This window comes from Linepithema humile, chromosome 7 (assembly GCF_040581485.1).
Source record: "Linepithema humile isolate Giens D197 chromosome 7, Lhum_UNIL_v1.0, whole genome shotgun sequence".
Classification (NCBI taxonomy): Eukaryota; Metazoa; Arthropoda; class Insecta; order Hymenoptera; family Formicidae; genus Linepithema; species Linepithema humile.
Genome location: NC_090134.1, coordinates 4,478,256 through 4,499,563, shown reverse-complemented (window position 1 = coordinate 4,499,563; position 21,308 = coordinate 4,478,256). Strand labels below are relative to the sequence as shown.

The 21,308-nt window shown below is 39.2% G+C and overlaps 1 protein-coding gene and 1 long non-coding RNA gene across 4 annotated transcripts in view; one reads left to right on the top strand and one right to left on the bottom strand.

Moving 5' to 3' along the window:
- LOC137001045 (uncharacterized) overlaps positions 1-21,308 on the bottom strand; it is a 144,799-nt gene that overhangs the window by 77,205 nt on the left and 46,286 nt on the right. Inside the window, exons 3-4 of the long non-coding RNA XR_010891203.1 lie at positions 18,601-18,690; positions 1,594-1,663 (exon numbers count right to left, since the gene is read on the bottom strand). This is a non-coding gene — a long non-coding RNA (uncharacterized lncRNA). The remainder of the gene's footprint in view (positions 1-1,593; positions 1,664-18,600; positions 18,691-21,308) is intronic.
- Positions 10,782-15,420, top strand: LOC105668475 (cilia- and flagella-associated protein 276). 3 transcript variants are annotated; one of them, XR_010891200.1, is made up of 4 exons: positions 10,782-12,196; positions 12,274-12,414; positions 12,528-13,624; positions 14,594-15,420. XR_010891200.1 is itself a non-coding variant. In XM_012360891.2 (3 exons), the coding sequence occupies exons 1-3, from the start codon at positions 11,990-11,992 to the stop codon at positions 12,765-12,767; spliced, it is 588 nt and encodes a 195-aa protein (XP_012216314.2). In that variant the 5' UTR covers positions 10,782-11,989; the 3' UTR covers positions 12,768-15,419. The 3 variants fall into 3 exon arrangements, 1 of the variants encoding a protein (XP_012216314.2); XR_010891201.1 differs by having other exon boundaries at positions 12,528-12,952; positions 14,594-15,419; XM_012360891.2 differs by having other exon boundaries at positions 12,528-15,419.

Below are 21,308 nucleotides of genomic sequence, written 5' to 3'. Positions count from 1 at the left end.
GATATAAACGGGCAATGATATAAGTTTTAACACGAGATAAATATTTTATCTCACGTTTGATCCCGGATATCATCGCGCTATGATATCCCGCACCATCTTGTCTATAAAAAGCGTCTCTAAGCCTATCATCGTAACTTTCAATCGAGACAAAAATCCACGTAAAAGAGGTGTTGATTTCCTATTAGACAAAAAGCAGGGGAGAGAGGAGTGGGTCGGATCTCAATAAAAGTATGGAAAAACACGAAAACATGTTTTGATGGAACGTGGACCATCGCAATATGGCACCGTCAATATCATCAAACGCTTTCTCGATTATTCCGCGTGATGCAGAGCAAGTATTATGTCTTTCTTCGAGAGGTCATGATCTCCCTTAAATAACATATGCTCAAAATATATGCTTCATCTTTGTTATCTCTCTATTCGCTTCAATATTTGAATTTTATTTATTGTAATTAAATTCATAATTTTTCTATCAAGTAAATAGCATTATGTGTCACGCTGATATTTAATTAATAATGAGGAAATTTATATTTCTTATTTATGTACACTTATATAAAGCGTTTAATACTTTACACATTCCACTATATTCTTAAAATGATTATAAATATTAATTATAATTAAAAATGACATGAACAGTATTATTTATCAAATATTAAGGAAAAAAAATTTTAATTAAGCAAACTAAATTTAGATTAATTTCTCAACTTCTTATAAAATTCTGATTTGAGTTGAACCTCCCTTGTCGTTTCTGAAAGACGTTCTAAGAACAATTATTGAGGCGCCCTACCAATCGACAACGATGACGATGACAAGGAAAGAGGACGAAAGTGATGGGGCGCGTCCGTTATCGTTTGTTATCACCGCGTTGCCGCTGGCAAACATCGCTTGGCGTGAAAATACACAATTGTTATCGTAATGTACAAGAATAACGACACAAATTTATGGGTGGTACGATGGCGGCGTCGACCAATGAAATTCGTCGTCGCGATGCCTTACCCCTGTGCACGTGACCCCACGAGCAGTTACTACGTCATTATCACGGTTGACCCCGTGAGGGCAAAATAATACGTGATATTTAATAATACGTTGACTGGCCGAAACACGCCAACATATTTTTTTGCGCAAGCGCTATCGAAATGTGACGTGCCTCGCGGGCCGATTATCTCGACATGCCGTAAATCATCTCATACGTAGACCGCTTGCTTTGCCTACACGTGGTGTAGCGACGTAAAGATTCATATCAAGCCAAACATAATTAAACAACAATATTAATTAGTTGTATAATACGTGCAACTAGATATATACTTCATGTACAATGTTGTACATACGTGTACAATGAAAAGATTCATTGCTATCAATTTTTAACTCTTTTCGGTTTTAATACGAAATATCAATTCACTTGTAAGCAGGTTCAGTAAAAAATTGTGAGAATCGAAAGTATGCAATATACATGTACACATTGTATACAATAGTATCATAAATACAATTTTTATAAACGATTTATGATTTCTATGATGTATCTTTATATCACTTTATATACATATATTTCTAATCTTATATCTAATAATATCTTAGTCACAAAGAAAAACTCACCATCTGATAAATCGTATCTTTGATAAAAAAATATCTCCAAGCAATCCAAGTCACGGAGTCATCTGAGAGCCTAAAACGTAAATAAGAGACAGAAATCAATTACAAGGCTCATCAAATATTTAACATATTTTATAATAAAATGCACTTTCTCAAAATAATTATAAATATAAATTACAAATAATAATAATTATAATTAATTAATAATATAAATAACACAACTAATGTAAAATTCTTTCATTTATTAAAAAAAGCAAAATTTTATGTGATTACATGTAATTAATCTGTTAATTGAATAATTTCTCGATCAAAAACGACTATACATGTAATTAAAAAAGTGACCAAAGATCCATTATAAAAATATTTGCATAGTTAGACGAGTTAACTTATTTTTCTCAATTAACAGATTAAGTGTTCTTCTAATTTTTTTTTTTTTTTTTGGCATAATATGACTTTTTATTTTATTATAAAATTTAATTAACACTTTACATCTTAAAAACAATTTAAAATTATAGTGAAAATGTCTGTACAGATGCCGCTATCATGCAAGATGATTTTAAACAGATTTCTCGTATCGATAAGAAGGCAAAGTCGATAAAGTTGAAATTGCGCGCAAACTAAATTAGCATAGATTTATGAATAGATAATTCGTTAAAGCATATGTTTTATATTAAATTGTATTAAATTATATCAATATAAGTATTTCCGTAATACACGAATCTGATTAAACGACAATATCGTTTGCCGGCAGTGTCGAAAAATGGATGGAAGGCTATGTAGTTTCAGCTAAAATGTACGTAGGTAGCGGTACTGAACAGAATCGATAAGCGTTTCTCTCTCTTTCTCTCTGCTTGTTACCAATTGATCACAAGTATCGAGTAACGGTACTTTAAATATTTTTAAATCTATTTTAAATAATTCATAATTTGACACAAAATTAAATAGAATTCTATTTACAATTTTATGCAACATAGGAAAATCAGATTAATATATTCATACATTTTGTATCTGTAATTTAGATTTTTTATACGTTTGCCATTACGTCAAATAGTCCTTAGATTTCTATCTTAAATTTTGACGTAAATTATAGATTATCTATAAATAGACTTTACATATGTTTAATGTATTCGCGCAGCAGATTTAAACTTTATCTACTGTAGAAAGATACGCAAGTCGTGAAAATATCTGAAAGATGGAGCATGGAATGCACTCCACCAATTAGCTCTGTCAAAGTAATATCGATATAATTCTGCGTTTGGCGAGACAGCGTAAATGTTTCTATTCGTTACCAGGGAAACTATTCCTTCGCGTATTTTCTAGAGTTGTTTGTGTAAAGTAAGTCGTGGCAAACGAACGTGAAAAATCATCTCTTGTCATTCGCAAGGTAAAACTTTTATTTGATTTCCTATTCACACGCGTGATATTCTTTTACTGTTTATTCGCCAAACAAATAATTAGTATTTGTCGATATTTATGCTGAGATTATTATTATGAAGCAACAAAATCAAAGCACACTTATTATCGGAATTTTTTAAACGCTATCCCTAAATTTCTAACACGTGTGTAAATTATAAAATTTAAAAAATTACATTATTGAATATGATAATTTAATAAAATTGTGTGTAATCTGTAAACAATTTTTACACACAATAAATAAAAATTCTGCATTCTTCCTATTATAAAGATATTCTCAACTATTGTTACAAGATTATCTTTACAATAGAATATCTTATTTTGTGCAAAGCTTGGCAAAGAAATTCACAATAAATAAGTTAGACCTAGCTTATATAGCACCTCGATAGCACTAACAATAATATAATGTTTCTATCTTCAACATAGTTTTTGCAAAATAAAAATGTTTCACAAATTCGTTCAAAAGTTACATCTATCGGCACACGACTGAATGAGTATTTTGTGAAAAGCGAAGAACATTTAAATGTTTCGTACGCTGTCGCAAAAAGAGATTGATTGGCGCGCGTCGTCGAATAGCATCATTATAATGGCAGAGCAAATTTATCGGCAACAATCGTATTTCTTATTGCGACTGCCGCGGGCGAGCAAGTCCCACAGGTAAAATGATCAAAGTTTGCTACTACATCGCGCCACTCGTGCCTGTCCACGTCAATTTCCACGTAATATGTCACGTAGAAGGTGCGGAATTGCTGCGGGGCGTCTTTGATCTTTGCAGCCCGCCCGGCTCCCTTCGGGGCCCTGCCGTGCGCCTGTCCACCTTCCGAAAACCCACCCTCCGAGTCACGCGCTACGTATGCGCCGCGGCAAGGGTGGCCAAATCCAATTTTATTGTTTGCACGCTTAGGCGCAGCCGAATTACACGATTGTAAGCGTAACACGGAAATTCACCCTTCCCGGCGCGTCCTGCAAGTAAGGTGCTGAACTTTCTCTCTTTCTGCGAAAGATCTTCGAATTATATGTCTAAATACGCGCACCATACTTGATATGAAAAAAAAGGAGAACATACGTTCTTAACAAAAATTATATAACAAAGTCTTTTTTTCTCTCTGCGAAAAAATGACAGAATTTCGATTGTGTATTGAAATTGTGTATTTCCCCTCACAAACACAAATTGATACAAGTTTGATCCGGGCGGAGTCTCTTAACTAAAATTTGAAAACGTGCTGTGTCAAGGATCTGAATAACGATGGTGGGGCAAAAACGGAAAGAATCGCAGGAGTGCGCGAGCGACCATAGATCATTCCATTGTGCTAAAGGGGGTGTGTACACACATTATAACAGGAGCATAATGACAAACGCCAATGTGTACACACAGCGGGGACAGCGGCGACACAGAATGTGCGGTGTTTGGTCTCCATTAATTTCGGATCGACTGGATGGTTACTGCAGGCCATCTCTTGTATATCTCTCTTTTTTTATAGAGCCATATGTCTACCGTGCGTCGCGTCCCAGCGCTCATTTGTCAGTTCGCAATCTGCCGCTCCGCGTTGCGATTTGATGGCGGCAGTCAAAACACATGGACCGTTTTTCGGCAAACTGCGAACCCGCCGCATTCGCATGCCCGGATCTTGAAATTTCAAGTGTCAACGGAAAAAAATGAAAAGCTTTTTATTACGCGGAATTCTGAGAGCACGTCGTATTGCATTTGTCTTCTTTTATATTACGTTCGTGAATTTCTTTCACATTCTATATAAACATTTGTATTTCTAGACATTAAATATTTGTTAAGATATAACCGCATAAAGATAAAGCCGTGTCTTATGAAATCAAATGTTTATGTCAAATATTACTGAGACGCAGAATATTAAAACTCTTAGAGACTATTGATTTATTTAATGATAAAAAAAGAGTTGTATACAAAAAAGTATCAATCCAATGACAGTAATTGATTATTAAAGCCAAAGTTGATTGTCGCCGTTCTAGCTGTATATCTTACGCAAGAGCTAATAATAAATTTTCGTCAAAAATCTTATTCGTCAATAATCAGAATAAAACGACATGTTCCTTCAATATCAATAAGTCAATGAACCATCAGACCGTATCGTCATCTCGCGGACGAGAGATCGCGTAATGTACGGACAGTGACGTAGAAAATTGCGGCGTTATTCTACCGCTATGAGGAGGAGGGCCGAGGAAGGGTGCTACGGAGAGCGGAGGCAGGGTCGGCAGGAAATACCAAAAGGACAAGAAGGGTGTTGGCATCCCCACAGCGCGTATAATATCAATGGACGACGGCTGGGTGGCGATGATCGCGTCACATTAGCAGTCAAGCGTTCTATGAGCCACTGCCATGCCGCGCGGCTGAACGTATATGTGCGCAGAGATCCGTGGCGTATACATATACGTATATACAAAATATATACATATACATATATATATATATTCTCGCGGTGACGGCGTCACCCCAACCGCGCGGTGCCTTCAGATGTAAAATAAACGACACCTAATTATACGCGGCCCGTCTGCGTGAAAAGGGCCGGTCGACGCAAGAACCCCGCAAGTGCGTGCGAAGGTGGCCGTCTGCTTAATGGGATTACGAAATTACAATTTAGATTGATCGTCCAGCACGAGGATATTTATGAGTTTATGAGCGAGTGGGGATGATCGTGACATTTCGATGCCGAGGTATCAATATCTTGCTACCCACGCCGCTGAATTTTAACTTTCCTCGCGTCAGATAACGTCGGCTAAATTTATGACAGGTCTTTAAATTTAATTTCTTTTGTTTTACTAACAATGGCGATTCGTTTTAAATTATTTCTGTTTTAAGAATCAATTGTCAAAGAATCAAATATCAATTCGGAGTGACGGAGAGCATATTTATATTTCACTAAAATTATTTACTAAAATTTGCGGATTGATGACGGAAATTTGTAGCTGGCATTGATATTTTAGCTTGATAATTACGAAGCAATGCTCATTAATAGTTTTTGTCCCGCAAGTACATTTGATACATTTCAAAAATAAGTGTAAATATCTTTTTGCTATCGATTTTTCCGCGTATCCGCGCAAAAATCTCGCTACACAGCGACCACTTCGACATCTGGATGTAGCGCGTAATATATGGAGGTGTCTGCGTAACCGCGCTCGTATTTTTTTTCCCAGCTTCGTGGGCTGCCAAGGGGGTGGCTCGCCGTGGGTGTGCCAGGCGATGATTAATTAGCGTTTGATGAATATGTATGAGAGAAAGGCGACCACGACTCTGACGTACACGTATATTCGCGCGCGAGCACGCACACACATATGCGTATACGCTACGTTGTCGGGCATATCCCTCGCGTTACAATAACGCTCAACCCCCTTTGCATACCTCGTTTCAACCCCCGACCGACGTCGCTCCGCGTTTCACCTCGACGGATTCTGCGAGTCCTCCGTGAGCTGTTTAACGATTCGTTCCCCATGCGAGGTAACGCCGCTTAACGTTACACGATGATCTGTGCCGTCTCTATAAATTTGCGTGAAAAAAATCACGTCACCGAGCGACGAAAAAAAGCAGCGTCCGAAAATAATGTCGTATATCATCATTAATAGCATTGCGCGAAAAAAAACATGACGGTTATTATTTTGCATTGTTTAAATAATAATCATAGCGAAAAACTCCGTAATTTTAATCTAGAAATTATAATTATAGATATCTTTTTACATTAATATACATTTTGTAATTATTATTTGCTGCAAAAGAATATATTTTTTACGACAATTGTTAAAAAAGTCAAATAACTGGAAATAATTAGAAGAAATCTCGAATACATTATGTAAATACGTTAAGTAGAATGTATCATAATTGTTACGTTAAAATCGTAATTGTTACAATTGAAAATTAGTATCGTGTTTTATGCCATGCGTGTGGAGCAACGGATTAAAAATCCTCTACGCCGATGTGGATATTTTCGATCAAATAAGCATTCGGTGGACATTCGTCGGCGAGATACGCGTTGTTTTCGCATTGGGACGAAATATCGGGCGCCGGTGGCGGCGGAGAGGAAGGGCCGGGGGTTTAGATTTCGCCAAAACGCGAGGCTGAAAGGCTGCGCCGCGCGCGGATTGTTCGCGCCGCGAAGAGAACAATGCAAACAATGGTCGGGACGTAGCGCTGCGGTGAGCCCGGGCTTACGCGGCGAATACAATTACATTATGAACTCGATTACCATTTAAATGGAAACAAACGTGAAATGCTAAAATACACCGCCCGCGCGACACACGAAACCGCGCAAGCACCCCCCTTGATCATCGGTATGCAAATTGTGCACGAGTATTGTATACAGAATTTTCTACACTTATCGAAAAATATTTCACGCACGGATTCTTCGATATGTATTGTTGAATGTAATTTTTTTCTTAACGATAACACTGCTTAACTAATTTTAGCTTTATATGAGCAAGATTATTTCTTTTGCGAGTAAGAATCTGTCATGATGACATTTTACATTCATTATTTATATTAAAAAGATATATCTTTTTATATTAGTTATTAATATATTGCTACAGATACGTTTTCGAAAGTAAGTTGCTATGATTGCAATGATAACAATCATATTTCCATTTTTTTAAAATTAACGTTAAACAGATGCAGTATTTCATTTTACGACCATTTTAAATCGCGCATTGTGAAGATAAATTGGTTATACGATGCATTAGATCGTTCGGGACAACACAAGGAAAAGAGACAGAGCGTTTAACGTCATCTATCGGCACCCCGACTCTAATTATTATGCACTTAATTTCCTAATGAAGCGCATCGAATGAGGGTTGTGGAAAACGGCGCGCTCGTGCACTGATTTCACGGGCCACCTGTCGCACCGCCGCTTCGTCCGCCCTATTCGTTTCATCGCATCGGTCACGCAGGGTGTAAGACATTATTCTACATTGAGGGTCGTGAACTGTGCACCGTGGAAACTAATGTTGACTTATCTGCGAAAATTGCAAACAGAAATTCTACTTTTCCCGCGTCAAATCTAAATAATTTCCTTCTACAACGTGTATTAACGCGCCTTGATTTTTAATAAAAAAAAAAATATATATATATATATATCAGCTAAGAATAATAAACATTGTCAAAATGTATATGTTTAAGATTACATGAAGAACGCTCTTTCAGAATTAATATATTTAAATATCCATAATTATGTACATTAATGCTTGCTGGGAAGATATTAATAAACGATAAAAATTATGTGATTTATGTTGTGAAAAATTCAAATGTGCACATTTAACGATACATTCATAAAAGTAAAATTCAGTTTGCGACTTGACGATGGCACATTGAAAATACATTCCTAGGATATCGAATCCACGCTTACGATGGGAGTGTCGTTCGCCCGGATCAGTCCGGATGTTTCCCAACAAAACCGCGCTAGCCTTTCCCGGCTTTTGTCATCATCATCTGTCGCTGTTTGGACACAATACCGGCAAAACGACAAATATGTCAAATCGCGAGGAAACAAAGAGAAGCGCGCTGGTCGACGGAACGCCCCTTAGACTCAATCGATTAGAAGGGTCCACCTTCTCGTGGACTCCAAAAGCGAATTATTTGTGCCAATTCGATCGATTCGAATGTCTTTTTTTCTGCTAAATCGACACCGATCGATCTTTCGGACGAAAAGCACCGATTGACAACCAATGTCGGAATGATCGAGAAAAAAAAATTAAGAGAGAGCAAGAGGTGTAGAAATGTAGACGGATCTCAACGATTTCTCTTCTTCTTCGACGCAGCATCATCGTGAAACAGACGGTCGTCGACAAAAAGGGGCAGTTAAGAGGGGATAGGTGGATCTCTCCCTTAGATAGATAGGTAGGTGCGGTCAGTGTCACGAGGGCTGACAAAGGCTGACCGCCGGTCGGAACATTCAAATGGTAATCGGCTCGCGCGTCTAACGTACACCGGCGCGCCCTACCCAACTCTGTTTCAAGGGGGTGCGAGAACGGGCGCACCCCTCGGCACACAACCGAGCACATTCGCACCAGAATCAAGCCAAATATTGGCAATATCATCCCCCGGCATTGTCCCTTGCTGCGACCTGCCTCCTGCCGCCGCCGTCGCCGGTGGGAAACGATGTCCATTTGAATGCACGATTCCATTACCGATGCCGGTATATCGACCTAAAGATATTACCGGATTAGGATTTAAAGGGAAACGGAATCACGGCATGGTCGCAGAAACTCGGTCATTCCTGCGAAATACATCGCACAATGCTGTATAGTGTGACGGTAAACATCGCCAATAAACCCCCCAAAAAGTGAAGGAACAGGTTCAAGATTTCAAACTTTTTGATGAAACTTATACATTGACGATTTTAATACGCAAAACTTAAAAAATTTGTAAATGCAAACATGTAGAAAATACAACGTAAAAAGATTATAAATAATTTTTTTTCAAATAAAATGCAATATGCCTTAAAAACCAATAAAAAAATTATATCTTGTGTTTAAAGAAATCTTTTCACATGCTACGAATAAAATCATAAAAGCTAAGTTATAGAATTATCTCAATTTTTTGTCACATGGCGGAACTATGATATTATAATATTTATATTGACTATTAATTTGAATTAATTATTAATCCATTATTTAAGAGATACCTGAAAATACGATCATTTTCATGATCGTATTTTGCTTAATTAGTGTCGTCATTTCGGTCGGAGCACACTTGATGCGCTTATGATAGTCGACGGTAATCCTGTTCAGGTCGTTGTGCCGATTATCTCGTAAAACGCGCTGCCGGGATTCGCCGCCGCCCGGGCGGACGGACGCGTCCGTTTGACGTTCACGAATAGATCTGTGCGATTCGCGATCGCTGTTGATTCAGGGTGTACAACGTCGCACGTGTGCCAGTGTAGACGCACGCAAAGCTCCCGCAACCCGAACTTCAGCACGCGCCACGATTACGCGATTACGCGATTACGCGTGTCGTCTCCCCGTCGTATAACCCGGGCTGATGCCCCGAAGGAGAGGTCGAACGAGCAATGACGCGGAAGATGATCGCGCTCTTCCACCCTCCGCGAGTAGCAATCCTACATTGTGTAATAAGCGCATCTGCCGCGAAATAAAAGGGTGCCAATTTTTCGTTCGAGATTTATTTAACTAATATGAGGATTATCGTCGACGATGTCATATTGCAGAAAATAAAAATCGAATATTTATGACTCATTTCAAATGAAAAAAAAATATATATATAAAAATCTGCAATATTTTTAACATAAAACTATAAAAACTTTCTAGAATTTAAAAAGTGGACAAGTTTTTATAAAATTAAAAATTGGAAAAAGTTCGCTTAATACAAATACAGGATCCGACCAACGGACCGGAATATTATTCTCTCTTTATGTGTCTGAGCATTCAAGGCGTAAGGATGCATTTAGAATGGCATGCGTATGTACTGGCCGGGATTTTGCGCGTCGCCTACACGAGAATTAAAGGACAGGCAGGAGGGAGTGATACGTACCGTCGGCACGAGTCGACACGTGGCGGTAGCGCTTTATACAAACAGCATTATGCACGCTCTCGCGCTAACATAAATTACTGCGGGTTTAATATTGGACGTCGGCGTTGGCCGTGGCCGACCACCTCCTGAGCAAAACACGTTAAATGCGGGGAGATCCCGGTGCATGCGACAGCGATTCGCGATTCCTAGGATCATTCTGTAGTTTTAAGCAAAAAACTCCTCGAAAACCCGATACTAGACATGCAAACAGTAACAATTACGTAAACGCGCATTTTGTTTCAGAGAGATAATATATAAAAATCGGAGAGAAAATTGCTCTGTGCAATCACGAGAATTCGTATAAATTAAAAGTTTGGAATTTACATTTAAATAGCTTCAAATTTATTATCAGTGTTTTAATGTCAATATTTTGTAATTTTTTTCTTTCAAGGTATAAGTTGGTCCCCAAACATCTAAACTGCTATAAACTTATTCACAACTGTCGGATTCAATTAATACTTGCATCATTGTCTACGATAAAACTTCGGTAGCACACAACTGACAAGAGTTAAGTTCAAAAGGATAAGCGCAAAAGGAGCGTATGAATGGCATTATTTATGAAAAATCTCGACTGAATTTCACAATAGGCCCTTTCACAACGCGAAAGCATTCATAAATGATTTCGGGAAGCTTTAGGTGCTTACCCTTAAAGAGCATCCAAGTATCGTGGCACCACGAAAGTGAGAAGGAGCGGAAGGAACGATAAGTGGACACCCCGTAGAGAGTGATACGATGCAGACCGTTGGCATGAATTAAGGTCGGTCTCGTTTGTAAATGAGGAATCCACGCGAGCCGCGAGTCAACTCGAGTGTTGCCCTATGGTCAAGTTGCGGTAGAGACGCATCTTAATCCCAAAGAAACAGACCGCGCGAGACCGGATGCGAGCACTTGAGCACCGTGGTCGAACGCGGTTTGCCGTTGTTTACTATAGATTTACGAAGTACAGGGGAAGTTTTTAGATTTACAGGAAGCTATGGAGTTACAATGCAGGAGAATAATGCTCGTATAAATAAAAGCATAGCGAAGACGTTCGCTTTAATTAATTAGAAATATATTTCGAAAAATATGAACGAAATATTAGAGTAATTAAAAGCAAAATAAATAAGACATATATATTGGAATAAATCCAACTTTGTAATAAAGTTATAAAAGTTGTAAATATCTCGATGCTTTATTTCTAGATCGTTTCTCGTAGATAAAAAGTTTTCTAGAGAAAAATTGAGAATGAGCTAATTTAACTTGTTAACTAGAATCTCTAAAACACGTGAATAGCCGATAATTTTACATTTGCCTGCGCACTTCTCTCGGTAAACTAATTGATCGACTCGTTGACAGGACATCGCTTTTAATTCGCAATAATATTAGGGTTGAGATGATTCGAGACTTCTAGAAAATTGACTCGTATGTATTATATATTCTCAAGTAACACTGATAGATCGGAACACAATGGCGCAAGCATTCTACGTTCGGAATCCTTATCCTGTGCCGGATGTCTCCCGGGAAGGAGCTTGGATATCACGCGGACCCGTATTGGGAGACAAAGTCTCACCATCGGACAGAGACTGGAACGTCAAATTGAGCGCCCACGAGCGTCTCTTCGCTCATCACACTCTGAATAGCATTCGCAAAGATCATCGATTCGTCAGATTCCAGGTTCGACATTCGACATACAGAAGTAAAACTTTTATTGCGCCATGATTTTTTTCCGACATACACGACTGTTTTTACAGGTGCCGAAAGATGCTCTCGATTTCGCGCTAACCAGCGTTTATGCTCACAGCCGAGATACTTTGGTGCCAAAGATGTACGTGCCGATGCAGCCGGAAACGCTTGGCAAGGAAACTTGGCGCGTCTTGCGGAATGAGATCAAGGTACATATCGAATTACATAAATGTATCATATCATTCGAATGTCGGTAATAAACAAATTTTTAATGTAAAAAATAAGTTGATATATATGTCGATATATGCCTGAATATTTTCAGATTGTGCCGGAACCGCCTAAACCCGATAGACCGATGCACGTGAGCGGTCATCCGGACGAGGAACTTAAATCGTTAGTTCGGGCACCTTTATCGGCGGATAAATCGAAGTGTTATAGCGGCTCAACTTTACCACGGAGAATTCATCCGAGCAGCGTGAAATTAAATATCGAGGGTCCTCATATGGACCAATCGAATCCCGGATACAGTCGCAAAATCGACGGAACTTTTTACAGTATTTAAACACGGATTTGGACAGTGTTTGAGCGGCACGCTTGGAGAACGTTCGGATTAAGCTGAAACCTGCAATTCGCCGAATGAAGTCTCTGCTTTTACAAATACCATTATCGCTATTGGCATAATCTGCCGAGATTTGCAATTTGGAGCGCTCGCGGCACTCAGAGGAGCAGTAAATCGTCAACGTTAAGGTAATATAGGCGCGAAATTGATCGTATTAAGATTCCCGAGTGTCATGAGGACGCGTATGATTAAATCGCGTCAATCGTCGCCGTTGTTTCACCGCGTGAACAACTATCCGACTGTCCGATTATCCTTATCTGATTGTGTTGACAAATTTACCCGATGGCTCAGTGCTTCACGAGTACGTCTTGGTTATCGCGATCGGAGATCTCCCGGCTGCCGCTCGTACTTTCGCCCCTTTGACAGTCCGACGTACAGGCGGTCGGAAGATCGGCAGAGCGAACAGGCAGAAGCGTGAGTCAGTGCGCACCGAGTTCTCAGCTCGGCTCGACAGTGAGCCGAAGGGACAGAATGTCCCATTACCCGGGTAATCCTTGTTTGTAATAAACCAGCGCCCCGCTGCCAGCTCGGGGTGACAGTGGAGCCACCCTCCGCCGAGAAGGCCCGCGCGGAGGAGGAGCCATCTCCGCACGCATATGCTCCTCATGGAATATCATTTATGCTTCTCATCCCCGCGTCTATCTTGCGACCCGTTTGACCCGGCTCGCAACCCTCCGGCAGCCTCTCTCACTCCGCCGGGCGGGAGTAGGCAGCACGATCCTTATACATACGTCTAATCCGGCCATGATTGCCCCGCCGACCGTCTCGTCACGAAAACTCCATCTCGGCTGTGAGACATGGTATGACACTCTTCCTCTTTCTCTCCCTTTCTCTCTCTCTGACCCTATTCTCCGAGCTCTTCTTTGCCGAACAAAACGCAACGGTGCGTGATGATAAATTTTCGTGTTTTTTTTTCATTATTTTTATATTGAAAATTTAGAAAAGCCAGAGTTTCCGCACTATTTATTATTTGAACTTGTTACATATTGCGCGTCGAGCCACGGCGATTCGTTGCTTGTGATTATGTCGATTAATCGTAAACGCGGCAGTCCCAAAGATAGCTATTTTTCTGCGGATTACGCGGCGGCGCGTGTCTATTGACGCGGATTCTTTTTCTTTCCCGGTATAGCGGCGGAGAGAGGCGCCGGGTGCGGTATAAGAGTAGAACGATCTCAGACGGTCGTCAGGCAACGGGCGAGGTTACCAGCCAATTACTTGGCTGAGCGGTTTTATTTGTATTTAATTCTTATTTAATTTACTTTTTACGGTCGCGTAGTTTTGCCGCCCCCGTTAAGAAAATGGAGGTCTTCTTCGTCATTGCAAATTAACGGCCGGTCGCGATATGCTCCGTCGGACGCAATCAATTTAGGTAAAAAAGCATCAATTCGAGCGTTATTCATGGCATTCAACAATGAAATTCGCACTTGATAAAAGCGTGAGATTGTACACCGTGCTGAAGCAAGGATGAATTAATGCTCATTTTGCAATAAAATTGATCAAACAAAAATAATGGAACAAAAATTAGTACGATCAAATCGGATTATTTAACTTAATGACATAAAGATGCGATGCATATTAAATCGCCAATGACGTGTATTATAATCATTTTAAAAAATTAATTTTAATTGCCATAGCATTTCAATATTTATGAAAACACTTTTACATAAACAATGATTAAATAATGACACAATGATACTGTTATTGTGAAGACCATATTTATATCGACTTCACTCTATCTATTCGATTCTTTCACGCGTATGCTTTTCCAGAAGGAAATTCTGCGTGAAAGTCGAAGCAAAGTCGCATTGATCCCCTCAGGATGAAGCTGTTATTCCACTGAACTTGTTACGTTATATTTATCAGCGCGGTGCACACTGGCACCCACCCATCGGGTTTTATCGTTTCTTTCGAAATCGTTCTTCTACCGTCGTTTCATCTAAGTAGACAAAGCCGCAAATGACACATCGAATGATAAACAGCAGCATACTAAATTAATTAGATGTCATACTATGTAATTTTCATTTTAATTCATCGCTTCTTGAATTGTTAAATCAATATTTTTGCTAATTATTTTACAATATGAAGGAATTTTATATTAGAATACAAATAATACTACACGCAAATCTTATAGCAATATTTTTCATATTGTAAACCAAGTTTTCTTCTTTAAATTTTTATCTTTGTAACATTTTACAATATTTATCTTTTAAGACTTATTCAGTAATTATAATATTAAGAATTTTATGCGATATTTGTACTGCGATATTTGACTATTTGTCAAGCTACTTTGTACTTCGTCTGTATTCTGTGTAAATTTAAAATGCAAAATCTCACATCTCAATGAAATTTTATTGATGTTCCATTAAATAGAGAGCAATCCTATAAAGGAAGTTACCCCCCCTGACTTCTATTTATTTTCTGTTTCCCGGTCCCCACTGGTACTCAATGAAAAGGTTACCCTCTCTCTAACGAATTAGACCTATCAGAGGGTGGCAGCTTAGGAAGCTTATTTTTTAATTTCTACTCAATTCGGTCGCACGCCTGCACACTGTTTACTCAATATTTTAAAGTTATTTTAAAACAACTCGTCCTATGGGAAAGGAACATTGAGTTTGCACGACAGTGTCGGGAGTTGACATTATGTCTCGCGTGATTTCGAGTGCGGTGGGAACAAACGCGCGGGGAACGTGTTATCATTTCTCGTCCACGAGCTTTAAAGAACTCCACCGCCGTGTGCGACCAAACGAGAGGATTAAGGATCGCTTGAAATATGTTTAAGAAACACCCTTTTCACGTCGATTCATGAAATTAGTATATAAATACACACATACGTGTATATGATTAGTGTGAGGAAATTACAAATTACGAGATTTTAAAATTGTTCCAAGCATCTCCATATAAATATCAAGTACCGCAGAGATGTTTAATAATAATTAAAAAATCTAATGACACATATGTTTTCTTTGCTAAAAGAGTAAATTGAAAATTTGAATCGCATACGCTTTTCGACAATCCTCGAACACATCGCGCTTACTATATACATATGTCTCTCCTAATCTCGAAATAAAGAGAGCGGAATAAATTTCGGTGCTACGCGCAACCTACACTTTTTCTTGATCTCCCGCGAGTGGGCAGCTGGAGGGGAAGGGAAAAAGAGAAAGAAGGCGGATTAAAACGCGGGGCGAGAAAAGGCGTCTAAACGACGGTGGAAGGTCAAGCCCGAGATTACGACAGCCCCGTGCGACGTTTGCTCGTTAATTAGGGAGTTCTAATTATAGTAAATGCGTGAGTCCGGACGCGGTGGTGGCGCGGAGAGATCGTGCCGCTGCGGAAGCTCCGGGGATCAAAATGCAACCCTCCGCGAACGAGCCAAGATTACCTTCGAGGGTCCTCGGGCGCTTCCCTCGCTAAGGCTCGACCCACAACCTGCGCGACGACGACCGTCCTCCGTCTCCCTTCTGCCTCTCCTCAATCTATTCACCGTTCCCCCTCGCATCTCCGTCGTCGTACTCTCAGATATCACCTAAAATAACAACGTTCTAGAAACGCGACCGAGAGGATAGATTTTACTGCTGGTGGTGTATAACAAATGGATTAGTATTTCGGTAGACGCCTAATCCCTTCTCGTTGCGGCCCCGGAGATTATTTCGATTATCCGGATCTGATTTTAGTTAATTAACGCTTTCTTCCTCGCTCCCTCCGAGGACTTGGTCGCCGGTCTCTTCGTGAAATCTCTCTCGGACTTACGTATACATTTAATCGTCACGATTGCGAGTACTGTTAATTCTAATGTATAACTATTAGACGAGATGAATCCTTTGTACTTCTCGTGAAATAAATAAACGTTGGGAATATAATTATAAATCATAAAATTTAAAAAAAAAGCAAAAAATAGTATTCTGCTAAAATTGCATAATCAATTTTTCTTACTTTTTTGACGTATTATAGAAATTTGAAATATTCTAGAAATATAGAAATTTATTCCCGATAAGTGCAAAATATTTAAGTAAAATATAATTCCAATACAATTTATACAACAATGAGATTCATACAAATTCCTCTTAAAGAGGATCAAGATTAATCCTGCGTAAGGAAGCTATCACATTTATCACGAGTGGAAAAACGACGAGAGTGCAATACGCGCGAACGGGAGATCGTATCGTTACGAGAGGCAGTCGATTGTTTGCGCAGAGTTTCGAGATTGTCTGTCGTAGGTCGGTCGCGCCCACTTACAGCCGCGAGTAGGGCAAATATCGGTGTAGAATCCGCGCGAGTGAGAAACGTGACGGAACGACGGCACACAACGTGTGCGCCGATACGACCCCCGGCGTCGTCGACACGTGGGAACGCGGACACGCGCCCTCGACGCGCCCTCCCGTGCGTGCCCCGACGCGACGCAACTCCGAGGGTTGTTCCTGCCATTTCGACTCTTTTGTACATTCGTGACACATCTCGAGCATGCAAATTATTAGCGAGAGGAAATGGTTGCAGGTATGATCAATTGCAATAGTAACTCGCTTTATATTTTATCCTCGTGAAAATCGAAGTCGATCCTGCTCAAACACTCTGTACAAACTGTATATGTAAATATTAAATAATTGTTAAATAAAGGATAAAAATGGTGGAACGATATTCTATTCCACTTTAATTTATCATTCCATTAAAAAAAATTGAACTTTTACTATCATTTTAATTTAAATATTCTGTGCTCAAATATTCTCGCACGTTTTGTTAAGTCTACATATCTTTCCAATATAGCGAGTATCCAATGCCCAAATAAAAAAAAAAAACACCGGAATATTTCATTTCCAACCGCGGCGGTGAGAAATGCGTTTCGACGGAGATTGCCGCTATCCCCTGCGCGTTTTCACCCCTGAAGGTTTCCCTACGATCGTCTACGGGAAGCGTGTGTCGCATCGACTCACAGACGCGGAAAATCTGACGGATGCGAATATGCGACGCGTATAACATATCTATACGTCGCACACGTACGACTCTCGAGGGACGAACACGTAACAATTACCGTTGTCGCGAGGATGATTGACGTACGTCAAGGTCATCAAAGTAAGTCCGCTTCTTATCAGGTAATTATAAACGATAAGTACATAAGAGACGAGGGTAAAAAATTAAATAAAAATCGACTGCTAAAGCGGATTCGGTGATAAGAGACGTAATAAAATTAAGAAATAAGACACAATAGTCTAAAAAAAAACCATTGCAAATCAAATTTTATCAACTTTCAAAATAAGCATTTCTAAATTCAAATGTAATAGTAATAAAAATATTTTAATTTTAAAAAATACTGACAGAAAAAATCAACTACTGACAGTTAACAAACGGATTTAACTTACTAAACTTGTTCTCATAAAAATCGAAATCTTACAATTATTTCGTATTGAACAATTTTTGAATCGTAAATCTATAAAAACTCATCTTTTTCTACAAAATTTTATCTTTATATTTATATTTTAAAACAAATATAATTCAATGTCATTGATTTTGAAATCAATCTCATAATTTTTAAGTTATTTTATATAACTTTTTAAATTTTGTTTACGATTTTGTGTAATATCAAAGATATTTATTGTTCTAAATTGCATCTGTTGTATTGAATATTTGATATTGTAATAGATTAATCATATACTCATAGCTGCCTCACCTGCTTCGGAAATGGCAGAAATAGATGCCTCTTTATCTTTCATAATCTTATCGTTGATCGTTGTCATCTGACTCGCGGTTATCGAGAACGTAAGAAAAAATGTCATTTCATACTCACATGTGTCGTAACCATCATCAACGTTTATTATACCCGCCTGGTAGACATAATTACCGGTGCCAACCGTAAAATGGAGCATCCCGGATTAATCTGAAATTAATAAATGAAGGAGAAGGTGACGATTGATTTGATATTAAACTATTAATCTTATCGAATTATTAACGATTAAAAATAAAAGAATTTGATAATAAAAGTAAATAAATATATAATCAAAGATATAAATAATCGTGGATAAGAAAGTCTTTCTTCAATTAAAGTAATATTAATTTTAAACATAGTTTTCGAAAGAGATTAAGGACAAAAAATAGAAAAAATTTTAATAAAAGAAATGTAATTTAATTAGCGGAAGAATTCGCGGGCATTGAAAGTGATCGTAATTTCCGGATCTTTTGTATCTTCATATTGCGGTTACTTAGCGAAAAAACGTTTACGACACGCGCAAACATTGGGAAACATTGGCCAGCCGAGAAAAAAAAAGTTACGATGCGGGAGAATTTACGTAGAACGACGAGAAAATGTTTGGAAGCTGGCGAGAGGATTGCTCGCGCTTAATCGTTTCTCGTATTTACACGTAAACCCAAGAGAGGCGATAGCGTCGGGAGGGGTCCGTTTGCTCGCGCCGAACAACAGACGATAAGATTTTATGAGCTGTCAGTCATAAGAGGAGACGCGCCGCCGCGCGCCGTTCAAATCGCGGCGAATCGCGCTCGCCACGAAATCAAACATGTCGGGGCGACTCGCCGCTAAAATCGCCGCAAAAATAAAAGTCACGGAGTAATCACTGCGCAATTACAAAAACGTAGTCGGTAAAGCGGGCTATTCTAATTTTCCTTCAAACAGCAGAGAATTTTTATTGCCCGGAGAATTAGGGGAATTCTCCCAGTTGTGGCTGCAACATTTATTACACCACGATGATAATACCTCCCGAGAAACAAAGTTGTCTCGCTTTAAATCGCCCTAAAGTTGCCAAGCTGGCTTTGTTCCCGAGAGAAATTATCATCGAGATACGATAAATATCCCGCGCGAATCGCAAATAGTTGTTACCGTCAATTTCTGCCATATGCGCTATGTAACAAAATAACATGTCGCATAAAGTACATTATTTAATAACATTTCTGATTCTCTTAATATCTCCCTCTTCGTCGTTAAACACTATTTTTCACGTTAACTCGTGTCGTATGCAATAATTTTCTATTTAAAATAATCTTTATTCTTAAATAATGAAATTAAGGAGTCGAAAGAAATTAGGTAAGATCACCCTGATTGACAGTATATTTTGAAACTACGCTGTAACGATCCAGTTTTAGAAACCGCCTAAATAGACCGTCTAAATAGGTCTTAACGATTCCGTCGAACGCGCGCTACGTCTTCGAGCAATTACGTCGGTTGCCAATAGCGGTGACTTGATTTTGATAAATGAGATCGAGGGTGGTTTCGACGCTCGCAGAAGTTTAAGGAACCGATGGTACGGTTCGCATGGAGGAACCGCGGGAGGAAACCGAGCGTGAGGCTCTTCTTTTCGGTAGAGCGCCGGCAAAAGGCGCGGGCTGCGCGTCGAGACGGGGTGATGGCGGACGGGGGTATCGTTCATCATTTCATTGCCGGGGCGAACGAGAATATTCATAGACTGCCGCCATCCCTGCATCTTTGCAGCGTCGGAATGACAGAGAGATGCAAAGAAAGAAGTAAAAAAAAAAAAAAGGAGCGGACGAGCGACGGAAAAAGAGAGAGAATGGAAAGGGTCGTGATATATGAGCGTGCAGCGGAGCACGTGCCTCGTTTCACACCTTCTTACAATCTTTGTTCCTACTGTTTTCGTGGAAGGAACTTATCTTTACGTCGGTCCTTGAACATATACTCGCGTCGTATGAGCGACACACGCGGCCGTCTACGCTCAAACCATGCACGGATGCATTTTTTTTTTGCAGGATAAATAGAAAAAACATTCGAAAAAAATGTTGCATTTTAATCTTGAAATTAAAAAACGTAATTTAATTGGCAAAATATTTCACAAAATATCATAAATGCGATTACTTTTAAGGATTCGACCACTAACATTCTACATTTAATAAATTTCGTGCTCGCAATAATCAATGAGCATCAATTAATATCAAGCTGTACATAATTTTTTTAAAGATAAAGTGATTTGATCCTGATTAATTGTGTGCAACAATTTTCGGTCGTTTAAGATTTGACCATCGATAGGACTGCGCGATAGGACGATTACCTGGAGCGTTGGAAAATTCAAGTGCGGGCTCTTAGCTTTTAAGGTATTTATAGGAACATTATCATTGGCGCAGATAGGACAGGGATAATTATTTTAGGCAGGCGTTGCTTAATCCGGGGGGGCCACGGTGGGAAAATAATTTGCGATATCACCTAAGCCATTATAAGTTATGCGGAGCTTCAGGCCAAATGAATTTTCCGCGGGCAGACGTACAATGCTTTTCCAGTCATTATTATCTACATGAGAGATTAGCTGCGGCTCGCGCCAAAACTCCGTTTCCAAAGTCGCCTAAAATCCTGTAATGATATATTATTGGCGCACCCTATACACTTGGTTGTGAAGGCGTTCGAATTTAAAGAAGAAACATTTTCCGAGTTTGACCGAACGATAAATCGGACAGAAACGAAAACCGGGAACATGACTTAAAAGAGCGTATACGTGTATCGCTATATATACTCATTAACAAATTATTTTTAAACAA

Excerpts from the sequence above, each read along its gene's own strand:
- LOC105668475 (XM_012360891.2), top strand. The coding sequence starts at position 11,990 with ATGGCGCAAGCATTCTACGTTCGGAATCCTTATCCTGTGCCGGATGTC. Across the intron at positions 12,197-12,273 it reads ATCGATTCGTCAGATTCCAG|GTGCCGAAAGATGCTCTCGA; the intron begins GTTCGACATTCG and ends CTGTTTTTACAG. Across the intron at positions 12,415-12,527 it reads TCTTGCGGAATGAGATCAAG|ATTGTGCCGGAACCGCCTAA; the intron begins GTACATATCGAA and ends GAATATTTTCAG.